This window comes from Scyliorhinus torazame, chromosome 6 (assembly GCF_047496885.1).
Source record: "Scyliorhinus torazame isolate Kashiwa2021f chromosome 6, sScyTor2.1, whole genome shotgun sequence".
NCBI classification, from domain to species: domain Eukaryota; kingdom Metazoa; phylum Chordata; class Chondrichthyes; order Carcharhiniformes; family Scyliorhinidae; genus Scyliorhinus; species Scyliorhinus torazame.
In genome coordinates this window covers 38,170,445-38,184,811 of record NC_092712.1, presented here as the reverse complement: position 1 = coordinate 38,184,811, position 14,367 = coordinate 38,170,445, and the positions used below count along the sequence as shown (strand labels likewise).

The 14,367-nt window shown below is 52.8% G+C and overlaps 1 protein-coding gene across 1 annotated transcript in view; it reads right to left on the bottom strand.

Annotated features, from left to right (window-relative positions):
- LOC140424756 (nuclease EXOG, mitochondrial-like) overlaps nucleotides 1-14,367 on the bottom strand; it is a 387,484-nt gene that overhangs the window by 67,440 nt on the left and 305,677 nt on the right. Inside the window, exon 3 of the mRNA XM_072508135.1 lies at nucleotides 7,552-7,691. Coding sequence (XP_072364236.1) covers nucleotides 7,552-7,691 — 140 coding nt within the window. The remainder of the gene's footprint in view (nucleotides 1-7,551; nucleotides 7,692-14,367) is intronic.

Genomic DNA, 14,367 nt, shown 5'->3' with positions numbered 1-14,367 from the left:
ACTCTCTCCACACACACACTCTCTCCACACACACACACTCTCTCCACACACACACTCTTTCTGCACACACACACACTCTCTCCACACACACACACTCTCTCTCCACACACACACTCTCTCCACACACACACACTCTCTCCACACACACACTCTCTCTCCACACACACACTCTTTCTGCACACACAGACACACACTCTCTCCACACACACACACACTCTCTCCACACACACACACTCTCTCCACACACACACTCTTTCTACACACACACACTCTCTCCACACACACACACACACTCTCTCTCCACACACACACTCTCTCCCCACACACACTCTTTCTACACACACACACTCTCTCCACACACACACACACACACTCTCTCTCCACACACACACTCTCTCTCCACACACACACACTCTATCTCCACGCACGCACAAACTCTCTCCGCACACAAACTCTCCACACACACACACACTCTCTCCACACACTCTCTCTCCACACACACACTCTCTCCACACACACACTCTCTCCACACACAATCTCTCTGCACACACAATCTCTCTCCACACACAATCTCTCTCCACACACACACACACACACACCCTCTCCACACACACACACACTCTCTCCACACACACTCTCTCTCCACACACACACTCTCTCTCCACACACACACTCTATCTCCACGCACGCACACACTCTCTCCGCGCACACAATCTCTCCACACATACACACACTCTCCACAGACACACACACACTCTCTCCACACACACACTCTCTCCACACACACTCTCCACACACACACTCTCTCCACACACACACTCTGTCCACACACACACCATCTCTCCACACACACTCTCTCCACACACACACTCTTTCCACACACACACACACACACTCTCTCTCCACACACAGACACACACTCTCTGCACACACAGACACACACTCTCTGCACACAAACACACTCTCTCCACACACAATCTCTCTCCACACACACTCTCCACGCACACACTGTCTCCCCACATGCACTCTCGCTCCACACACACACACTCTCTCCACACACAGACACACACTCTCTGCACGCACACGCTCTCTCTCCACACACACACTCTCTCCACCCACACACTCTTTCCACACACAATATCTCTCCACTCACACTGTCTCCACTCACACACACTCTCTCTCCACACACACACACTCTCTCTCTGTACACAGACACACACCCCACCCACACACTCACTCCACACACACTCACTCCACACACACTCTATCTCCACACACACACTTTCACACCACACACACACTCACTCCAGACACACACTCTCTCTCCACACACACACTCTATCTCCACGCACGCACACACTTTCTCCGCACACAAACTCTCCACACACACACTCACTCTCGACAGACACACACACACTCTCTCCACACACTCTCTCTCCACACACACACTCTCTCCACACACACACTCTCTCCACACACAATCTCTCTCCACACACACACACACTCTCTCTCCACACACACTCTCTCTCCACACACACACTCTCTCTCCACACACACACTCTATCTCACGCATGCACACACTCTCTCCGCACACAGACACACACTCTCTGCACACACACGCTCTCTCTCCACACACACACTCTCTCCACCCACACACTCTCTCCACACACAATCTCTCTCCACTCACACGCACACTGTCTCCACACACACACTCTCTCTCCACACACACACACTCTCTCTCCGTACACAGACACACACCCCACCCACACACTCACTCCACACACACACTCACTCCACACACACACTCTATCTCCACACACACACTTTCACACCACACACACACTCACTCCAGACACACACTCCCTCTCCACACACACACTCTCTCCCCACACAATCTCTCTCCACACACACACTCTCCACACACACACCCCCTCTCCACACACACACACACACACTCTCTCCACGCACGCACACACTCTCTCCGCACATACACACTCTCTCCACACATACACACACTCTCCACAGACACACACACACTCTCCACACACTCTCTCTCCACACACACACTCTGTCCACACACACACAATCTCTCCACACACACTCTCTCCACACACACACTCTGTCCACACACACACACTCTCCCTCCACACACAGACACACACTCTCTGCACACACAGACACACACTCTCTGCACACAAACACACTATCTCCACACACAATCTCTCTCCACGCACACACTGTCTCCCCACACGCACTCTCGCTCCACACACACTCTCTCCATACACAGACACACACTCTCTGCACACACACGCTCTCTCTCCACACACACACTCTCTCCACACACACACTCTCTCCACACACAATCTCTCTCCACTCACACGCACACTGTCTCCACACACAATCTCTCTCCACACACACACTCTCTCTCCGTACACAGACACACACCCCACCCACACATTCACTCCACACACACACTCTCTCCACACACACACTCTATCTCCACACACACACTTTCACACCACACACACACTCACTCCAGACACACACTCCCTCTCCACACACACACTCTCTCCCCACACAATCTCTCTCCACACACACACTCTCCACACACACACCCCCTCTCCACACACACACACACACACTCTCTCCACGCACGCACACACTCTCTCCGCACATACACACTCTCTCCACACATACACACACTCTCCACAGACACACACACACTCTCCACACACTCTCTCTCCACACACACACTCTGTCCACACACACACAATCTCTCCACACACACTCTCTCCACACACACACTCTGTCCACACACACACACTCTCCCTCCACACACAGACACACACTCTCTGCACACACAGACACACACTCTCTGCACACAAACACACTATCTCCACACACAATCTCTCTCCACGCACACACTGTCTCCCCACACGCACTCTCGCTCCACACACACTCTCTCCATACACAGACACACACTCTCTGCACACACACGCTCTCTCTCCACACACACACTCTCTCCACACACACACTCTCTCCACACACAATCTCTCTCCACTCACACGCACACTGTCTCCACACACAATCTCTCTCCACACACACACTCTCTCTCCGTACACAGACACACACCCCACCCACACATTCACTCCACACACACACTCTCTCCACACACACACTCTATCTCCACACACACACTTTCACACCACACACACACTCACTCCAGACACACACTCTCTCTCCACACACACACTCTATCTCCACGCACGCACACACGGAAGGGAAAGAGTGCCCCCACGGCACAGGCCCGCCCGCGGATCGGTGGGCCCCGATCGTGGGCCAGGCCACCGTGGGGGCATCCCCCGGGGCCAGATCACCCCGCGCCCCCCCCCCACCCCCCCCCAGGACCCCGGAGCCCGCCCACGCCGCCTTGTCCCGCCGCGAAGGGAGGTGGTTTAATTTACGCCGGCGGGACAAGCAATTTATCGGCGGGACTTCGGCCCGTCCGGGCCGGAGAATCGAGCGGGGGGGCCCGCCAACCGGCGCGACGCCATTCCCGCCCCCGTCGAATATCCGGTGCCGGAGATTTCGGCAACCGGCAGGGGCGGGATTCACGCCAGCCCCCGGCGATTCTCTGACCCAGCGGGGGGTCGGAGAATGTCGCCCACTCTCTCTCCACACACACACACACACTCTCTCCACACACACACACACTCTCTCTCTCCACACACTCTCTCTCCACACACACACACACACTCTCTCTCCACACACACACACACACTCTCTCTCCACACACTCTCTCTCCACACACACACTCTCTCTCCACACACTCTCTCTCCACACACACACACACTCTCTCTCCACACACACTCTCTCCACACACTCTCTCTCCACACACACACACTCTCTCTCCACACACACTCTCTCCACACACTCTCTCTCCACACACACACACACACACTCTCTCTCCACACACACTCTCTCCACACACACTCTCTCCACACACACACTCTCTCCACACACACACACTCTCTCCACACACACACTCTTTCTGCACACACACACACTCTCTCCACACACACACACTCTCTCTCCACACACACACTCTCTCCACACACACACACTCTCTCCACACACACACTCTCTCTCCACACACACACTCTTTCTGCACACACAGACACACACTCTCTCCACACACACACACACTCTCCACACACACACACTCTCTCCACACACACACTCTTTCTACACACACACACTCTCTCCACACACACACACACACTCTCTCTCCACACACACACTCTCTCCCCACACACACTCTTTCTACACACACACACTCTCTCCACACACACACTCTCTCTCCACACACACACACTCTATCTCCACGCACGCACAAACTCTCTCCGCACACAAACTCTCCACACACACACACACTCTCTCCACACACTCTCTCTCCACACACACACTCTCTCCACACACACACTCTCTCCACACACAATCTCTCTGCACACACAATCTCTCTCCACACACAATCTCTCTCCACACACACACACACACACACCCTCTCCACACACACACACACTCTCTCCACACACACTCTCTCTCCACACACACACTCTCTCTCCACACACACACTCTATCTCCACGCACGCACACACTCTCTCCGCGCACACAATCTCTCCACACATACACACACTCTCCACAGACACACACACACTCTCTCCACACACACACTCTCTCCACACACACTCTCCACACACACACTCTCTCCACACACACACTCTGTCCACACACACACCATCTCTCCACACACACTCTCTCCACACACACACTCTTTCCACACACACACACACACACTCTCTCTCCACACACAGACACACACTCTCTGCACACACAGACACACACTCTCTGCACACAAACACACTCTCTCCACACACAATCTCTCTCCACACACACTCTCCACGCACACACTGTCTCCCCACATGCACTCTCGCTCCACACACACACACTCTCTCCACACACAGACACACACTCTCTGCACGCACACGCTCTCTCTCCACACACACACTCTCTCCACCCACACACTCTTTCCACACACAATATCTCTCCACTCACACTGTCTCCACTCACACACACTCTCTCTCCACACACACACACTCTCTCTCTGTACACAGACACACACCCCACCCACACACTCACTCCACACACACTCACTCCACACACACTCTATCTCCACACACACACTTTCACACCACACACACACTCACTCCAGACACACACTCTCTCTCCACACACACACTCTATCTCCACGCACGCACACACTTTCTCCGCACACAAACTCTCCACACACACACTCACTCTCGACAGACACACACACACTCTCTCCACACACTCTCTCTCCACACACACACTCTCTCCACACACACACTCTCTCCACACACAATCTCTCTCCACACACACACACACTCTCTCTCCACACACACTCTCTCTCCACACACACACTCTCTCTCCACACACACACTCTATCTCACGCATGCACACACTCTCTCCGCACACAGACACACACTCTCTGCACACACACGCTCTCTCTCCACACACACACTCTCTCCACCCACACACTCTCTCCACACACAATCTCTCTCCACTCACACGCACACTGTCTCCACACACACACTCTCTCTCCACACACACACACTCTCTCTCCGTACACAGACACACACCCCACCCACACACTCACTCCACACACACACTCACTCCACACACACACTCTATCTCCACACACACACTTTCACACCACACACACACTCACTCCAGACACACACTCCCTCTCCACACACACACTCTCTCCCCACACAATCTCTCTCCACACATACACTCTCCACACACACACCCCCTCTCCACACACACACACACACACTCTCTCCACGCACGCACACACTCTCTCCGCACATACACACTCTCTCCACACATACACACACTCTCCACAGACACACACACACTCTCCACACACTCTCTCTCCACACACACACTCTGTCCACACACACACAATCTCTCCACACACACTCTCTCCACACACACACTCTGTCCACACACACACACTCTCCCTCCACACACAGACACACACTCTCTGCACACACAGACACACACTCTCTGCACACAAACACACTATCTCCACACACAATCTCTCTCCACGCACACACTGTCTCCCCACACGCACTCTCGCTCCACACACACTCTCTCCATACACAGACACACACTCTCTGCACACACACGCTCTCTCTCCACACACACACTCTCTCCACACACACACTCTCTCCACACACAATCTCTCTCCACTCACACGCACACTGTCTCCACACACAATCTCTCTCCACACACACACTCTCTCTCCGTACACAGACACACACCCCACCCACACATTCACTCCACACACACACTCTCTCCACACACACACTCTATCTCCACACACACACTTTCACTCCACACACATATTCACTCCAAACACTTTCTCTCCACACACACACTCTCTCTCCACACACACACTCTCTCTCCACACACACACACACACACACACACACACACACACTCTATCTCCACACACACACTATCCACACACACACACACTCTATCTCTACACACACACACTACACACACACACACACACACACACACAATCTGGGCGTCATTCTCCGACCCCCCGCCGGGTCGGAGAATCGCCGGGGGCTGCCGTGAATCCCGCCCCCGCCGGTTGCCGAAGTCTCCGGCACCGGATATTCGGCGGGGGCGGGAATCGCGCCGCGCCGGTTGGCGGGCCCCCCCCCCGCGATTCTCCGGCCCGGATGGGCCGAAGTCCCGCCAATAAATTTCCTGTCCCACCGGCGTGGATTAAACCACCTTTTGAACGGCGGGACAAGGCGGCACGGGCGGGCTGGGGAACCTGGGGGGGGGGGGGGGCGCGGGGCGATCTGGCCCCGGGGGGTGCCCCCACGGTGGCCTGGCCCGCGATCGGGGCCCACCGATCCGCGGGCGGGCCTGTGCGGTGGGGGCACTCTTTACCTTCCGCCTCCGCCATGGTCTCCACCATGGCGGAGGCGGAAGTGACTTCCTCCACTGCGCATGCGTGGGAAACTGTCAGCGGCCACTGACGCTCCCGCGCATGCGCCGCCCGGAGATGTCATTTCCGCGCCAGCTGGCAGGGCAACAAAGGCCGTTTCTGCCAGCTGGCGGGGCGGAAATTCCTCCGGCGTCGGCCTAGCCCCTCAATGTTGGGGCTCGGCCCCCAAAGATGCGGAGCATTCCGCACCTTTGGGGCGGCGCGATGCCCGTCTGATTGGCGCCGGTTTGGGCGCCAGTCGGCGGACATCGCGCCGTTTCGGGAGAATTTTGCCCTCTATCTCCACACACACACTCTCCACACACACACACGCACTCTATCTCCACACACTCTCCACACACACACTCTATCTCCTCACACACACTCTCCACACACACATTCTTTCTCCACGCACACACGCACGCACGCATCAATGGTATTGTCATCTTGCTCTTTACCAGTGAGAACTTGTTGTCTCCTGCCGGAGCCATGTGTCCTCGACTCCATCCGCTGCCGCGGTAGTCTTCGTTCATCGCACTGAACACGGCTGGAATGCTGGGATCCGGCTTAAACTTGCAGTGCTTCCGATTCGCTGCCCCTGTGACAAAATACACTTTTACTGGCAGCATTAGGCCTTTTTATTCTCTCTATTCTTGTTCCAAAACATACCACAAGACAGGTTTGCTCACTGACGGTTCTGTCCATCTCAATGCCTCCAATGTTTTAACATAATTGCTGCTGAGCTTCTGATAATCAGAGCCAGATGGTGATTGGAAAAGGAACCCGAGGTCGGAAGAGGAAAAACCTTTTTAACAACAGGGAGTTTGTGTTTGGACAACATTGAATGACAAGATTCAATTGTAATTTTCAAACGGCAATTGAGCTATTGTTTCGGGAGTTATTCATTGTACCAGTTCCACACAACCGAGTTAATCGCATGGTCACTTCAGAGGCCAGTTCAGAGTCAGGCATGTTGGCGTGGATCTGGAGTCAGGGCAATTGATTTAGATTTTGAAGAGCATTAGTGGATCCGAGTTATCACAACAATCTGAAAGCTTCATGATCGCTTTTATTGATACAAGCATTTCCAGAACGTTTTTAAAGACTGAAATCAAATTGCCAAATGATTATGGTGGGACTTGGAGGTCATAGAACATAGAACATAGAAAATACAGCACAGAACAGGCCCTTCGGCCCACGATGTTGTGCCGAACCTTTGTCCTAGATTAATCATAGATTATCATAGAATTTACAGCGCAGAAGGAGGCCATTCGGCCCATTGAGGAAACCGGAGCACCCGGAGGAAACCCATGCACACACATGTTCCATGACCTTCAGTTCAATGCTTCAATTACTAGTTGAGTGACATAATTGCCATATTTTAGTTTGGCTTGGTTAATATGTTCATAGTTAAGTTTTTTTAATCTTCAGATTAATCTCCAGCTTTGACCCAGTAGTGGTGAAAGATTGGTGATATATGTCTAAATTAAGATGGTCTTGTCGGCTGTACTGGTTGCATCTTCGGGGAATTCCCACAGATTTGTCGGGCATGATTTCTCCTTCATGAATCCATGCTGACTCTGCCTCATCCTGCCACTGCTTACTAAATGTTCTGCTATACGGTCCTTGATAATTCAAGAATTTTCTCCACTGCCGGTGTTAGGCTTACTTCTCTATAATTCTGATTTCTCTCTACCCCCCTATTTGAATATCGGAGTGACGTGAGCTACCCTCCAATCTGCAGGGACAGTTCCAGAGTCTATAGAATCCCGGAAGATGACCACCAATGCATCCACTATTTCCAGAGCCACCTCCTTAAGCATTCTGGGACGCAGATTCTCAGGCTCTGGGGATTTATCCGCCTTCAATCCCATCAATTTTTCCCAGCACCATTTCTCTACTAATATTTACTCCCTCAGTTCTTCCTTCGCCCAACATTTCTGGTATCTGGGGCGGGATTCTCCCCTCCCCGACGGGGCGGGGGGTCCCGGCGGGATGGAGTGGCACCTTTAGGGGCCAAGCCCTCATCTTGAGGGGCTAGGCCCACGCCGGAGTGGTTTGCCGCTGCTGGCCGGCGGGAAAGAACTTTGGCGCCACGCAAGCCGGGGCCGAAGGGACTCCGCCGGCCGGCTGCTGACGTCATCCCCGTGCATGCGCAGGGGGGAGGGTCACCTCCACGTCGGCCATGGCGAAGGCTATGGCCGACGCAGAGGGAAAAGAGTGCCCCCACGGCACAGGCCCGCCCGCTGATCGGTGGGCCCCGATCGCGGGCCAGGCCACTGTGGGGGCACCCCCCGGGGCCAGTTCGCCCCGCGCACTCCCCAGAACCCGCTCGCGCCGCCTGGTCCCGTTGGTAAGGTAGGTGGTTTGATTCACGCTGGCAGGACCGGCATTACAGCAGCGGGACTTGGACCCATCGCGGGCCGGAGAATCGCCCGGGGGGGTCCGCTGGCCGGCACGATTCCCGCCCCTGCCAAATCTCCGGTGCCGGAGAATTCAGCGGCCGTCGGGACCGGGATTCAGGGGCGAAATTCTCCCCCAACGGCGCGATGTCCGCCGACTGGCGCCAGAAACGGCGCCAATCAGACGGGCATCGCGCCGGCCCAAAGGTGCGGAATGCTCCGCATCTTTGGGGGCCGAGCCCCAACATTGAGGGGCTAGGCCGGCGCCGGAGGGATTTCCGCCCCGCCAGCTGGTGGAAATGGCGTTTGTTGCCCCGCCAGCTGGCGGAAATGGCGTTTGGTGCCCCGTCAGCTGGCGCGGAAATGCGGCGCATGCGCGGGAGCGTCAGCGGCCGCCGACAGTTTCCCGCGCATGTGCAGTGGGGAGAGTCTCTTCCGCCTCCGCCATGGTGGAGACCGTTGCGGAGGCGGAAGGGAAAGAGTGCCCCCACGGCACAGGCCCGCCCACGGATCGGTGGGCCCCGATCGCAGGCCAGGCCACCGTGGGGGCACCCCCCAGGGTCAGATCGCCCCCCCCAGGACCCCGGAGCCCGCCCACGCCGCCTGGTCCCGCCGGTAAATACCAGCTTTGATTTACGCCGGCGGGACAGGCAATTTCTGGGCGGGACTTCGGCCCATCCGGGCCGGAGAATTGAGCGGGGGGTCCCGCCAACCGGCGCGGCCCGATTCCCGCCCCCGCCCCATTTCCGGTACCGGAGACTTCGGCGGGGGCGGGATTCACGGCGGCCAACGGCCATTCTCCGACCCGGCGGGGGGTCGGAGAATGATGCCCCAGGTCTCCCACTGGCGATTCTCCGACATGGCGGGGGGTTGGCGAATACCATCCCTGATTTGGATCCTCTTTTGTGAAGACAGACCAAAGTAGCTATTGAATTGCTCAGCCATTTCTTTGTCCCTTATTCTGTATTCCCCTGTTTCTGTCTGTAGGGGGCCTACATTTCTCTTTACCAATCTCTTTCTCTTCACATCTCTATCAAAACTCTTAGTGTCAGTCTTTATGTTCCCTGCAATCTTACTTTCGTACTGTACTTTCCCTTCTTAATCAATCCCTTTGTCCTTCTTTGCTGAATTCTAAACTGCTCCCAATCCTCAGACCTATTCTATTTCTTGGCCAATCTGTATGCTTCTTCCTTGGATCGGATACTATTTCTAATTTCCTTTGTAAGCCATGGATTGGCCCTCTTACCAATTTTGCTTTTGTGCCAGACAGGAATGAACAGTTGCTGTAGTTCCCCCATGTGTTCCTTGAATGTTTGCCATTGTCTATCCACTGTCATCCCTTTAAGTAACTTTCCCCAATCTATCAAGGCCAACACACGCCTCATATCTTCATAATTCCCTTTATTAAGATTCATTACCCTAGTCTCCGAATCAACTACTTCACGCTCCATCTTGATAAAAATTCTATCATGTTATGGTCGCTCATCCCCCAAGGGGTCTCGTGCAGCCGGATTGGCAATGATTTCCTTCTCATTACACAGTACCCAGTCTAAGATGGCCTCCTCTCTAGTTGGTTCCTCCACATATTGGTTAAGAAAACCATCCCGTATACACTCCAGGAATTCCTCCTCGACAGCATTGTGGCTATTTTGATTTGCCCAATCTATGTACAGATTAAAATCACCCATGATCACCGATATTCCCTTAATACATGCATCACTAATTTTGTGTTTAATGCCATTCCAACATCAGCAATTTGGGGGTCAAATATAACACCCACTAATGTTTTTTGCCCTGGAGAAAAACAAATGATGGTGGAATCTGAAACCAAAGGAGAGGATTCTGGAAAGTCTCGGAGGGTCTGGCAACAGATCATTAAGTACATGAAAAGAAAAGAAAATCAAAGGAACTGGGAGCAGAACAGGGTTCTGTTCATTTCAGGTCACAGAACTGTAAAGGAGCTGGCTAGTGAGAAGTCAGAAAGATATCTGAAGTGGGTCTAAGGTTTGTGATATCTTACTACAGTTTGTGAAACGTTAATTTAAATAATTGTGGAGCAATCGGCGGCTAGATATTGGAATGTATGAGTGGGATTTATCAGGTTTACACCAACAGGAGATTTCAGTCCCACACCAGCACACGGGTTTCCCTCCCAGAAAAGAGCCTCCTGTCAGGAAGCCCCTCCCAGAAAACAGACCCACGTCAGGAAGCTCCCCCAGAAGAGAGACCATTGTCTGGAAGCCCCTCAGGAAAGAGACCTGGATAACTGGGGCTCTTTCTGGGGAAGGTGGGACCTCTACAGACAGGATGGTCTACATCTGAACCTGAGGGGCACAAATATCCTGGGGGGGAGATTTGTTAGTGCTCTTTGGGGGGGTTTAAACTAATGCAGCAGGGGCATGGGAACCTGGATTGTAGTTTTAGGGTAAGGGAGAATGAGAGTATAGAGGTCAGGAGCACAGATTTGACGTCGCAGGAGGGGGCCAGCGTTCAGGTAGGTGGTTTGAAGTGTGTCTACTTCAATGCCAGGAGTATACGAAACAAGGTAGGGGAACTGGCAGCGTGGGTTGGTACCTGGGACTTCGATGTTGTGGCCATTTCGGAGACATGGATAGAGCAGGGACAGGAATGGGTGTTGCAGGTTCCGGGGTTTAGGTGTTTTAGTAAGCTCAGAGAAGGAGGCAAAAGAGGGGGAGGTGTGGCGCTGCTAGTCAAGAGCAGTATTACGGTGGCGGAGAGGATGCTAGATGGGGACTCTTCTTCCGAGGTAGTATTGGCTGAAGTTAGAAACAGGAAAGGAGAGGTCACCCTGTTGGGAGTTTTTTATAGGCCTCCTAATAGTTCTAGGGATGTAGAGGAAAGGATGGCGAAGATGATTCTGGATATGAGCGAAAGTAACAGGGTAGTTATTATGGGAGACTTTAACTTTCCAAATATTGACTGGAAAATATATAGTTCGAGTACAATAGATGGGTCGTTTTTTGTACAGTGTGTGCAGGAGGGTTTCCTGAAACAATATGTTGACAGGCCAACAAGAGGCGAGGCCACGTTGGATTTGGTTTTGGGTAATGAACCAGGCCAGGTGTTGGATTTGGAGGTAGGAGAGCACTTTGGGGACAGTGACCACAATTCGGTGACGTTTACGTTAATGATGGAAAGGGATAAGTATACACCGCAGGGCAAGAGTTATAGCTGGGGGAAGGGCAATTATGATGCCATTAGACGTGACTTGGGGGGGATAAGGTGGAGAAGTAGGCTGCAAGTGTTGGGCACACTGGATAAGTGGGGCTTGTTCAAGGATCAGCTACTGCGTGTTCTTGATAAGTATGTACCGGTCAGACAGGGAGGAAGGCGTCGAGCGAGGGAACCGTGGTTTACCAAGGAAGTGGAATCTCTTGTTAAGAGGAAGAAGAAGGCCTATGTGAAGATGAAGTGTGAAGTTTCGGTTGGGGCGATGGATAGTTACAAGGTAGCGAGGAAGGATCTAAAGAGAGAGCTAAGACGAGCAAGGAGGGGACATGAGAAGTATTTGGCAGGAAGGATCAAGGAAAACCCAAAAGCTTTCTATAGGTATGTCAGGAATAAGCGAATGACTAGGGAAAGAGTAGGACCAGTCAAGGACAGGGATGGGAAATTGTGTGTGGAGTCTGAAGAGATAGGCGAGATACTAAATGAATATTTTTCGTCAGTATTCACTCAGGAAAAAGATAATGTTGTGGAGGAGAATGCTGAGCCCCAGGCTAATAGAATAGATGGCATTGAGGTACGTAGGGAAGAGGTGTTGGCAATTCTGGACAGGCTGAAAATAGATAAGTCCCCGGGACCTGATGGGATTTATCCTAGGATTCTATGGGAGGCCAGGGAAGAGATTGCTGGACCTTTGGCTTTGATTTTTATGTCATCATTGGCTACAGGAATAGTGCCAGAGGACTGGAGGACAGCAAATGTGGTCCCTTTGTTCAAAAAGGGGAGCAGAGACAACCCCGGCAACTATAGACCGGTGAGCCTCACGTCTGTAGTGGGTAAAGTCTTGGAGGGGATTATAAGGGACAAGATTTATAATCATCTAGATAGGAATAATATGATCAGGGATAGTCAGCATGGCTTTGTGAAGGGTAGGTCATGCCTCACAAACCTTATTGAGTTCTTTGAGAAGGTGACTGAACAGGTAGACGAGGGTAGAGCAGTTGATGTGGTGTATATGGATTTCAGCAAAGCGTTTGATAAGGTTCCCCACGGTAGGCTATTGCAAAAAATACGGAGGCTGGGGATTGAGGGTGATTTAGAGATGTGGATCAGAAATTGGCTAGCTGAAAGAAGACAGAGGGTGGTGGTTGATGGGAAATGTTCAGAATGGAGTACAGTCACAAGTGGAGTACCACAAGGATCTGTTCTGGGGCCGTTGCTGTTTGTCATTTTTATCAATGACCTAGAGGAAGGCGCAGAAGGGTGGGTGAGTAAATTTGCAGACGATACTAAAGTCGGTGGTGTTGTCGATAGTGTGGAAGGATGTAGCAGGTTACAGAGGGATATAGATAAGCTGCAGAGCTGGGCTGAGAGGTGGCAAATGGAGTTTAATGTAGAGAAGTGTGAGGTGATTCACTTTGGAAGGAATAACAGGAATGCGGAATATTTGGCTAATGGTAAAGTTCTTGAAAGTGTGGATGAGCAGAGGGATCTAGGTGTCCATGTACATAGATCCCTGAAAGTTGCCACCCAGGTTGATAGGGTTGTGAAGAAGGCCTATGGAGTGTTGGCCTTTATTGGTAGAGGGATTGAGTTCCGGAGTCGGGAGGTCATGTTGCAGCTGTACAGAACTCTGGTCCGGCCGCATTTGGAGTATTGCGTACAGTTCTGGTCACCGCATTATAG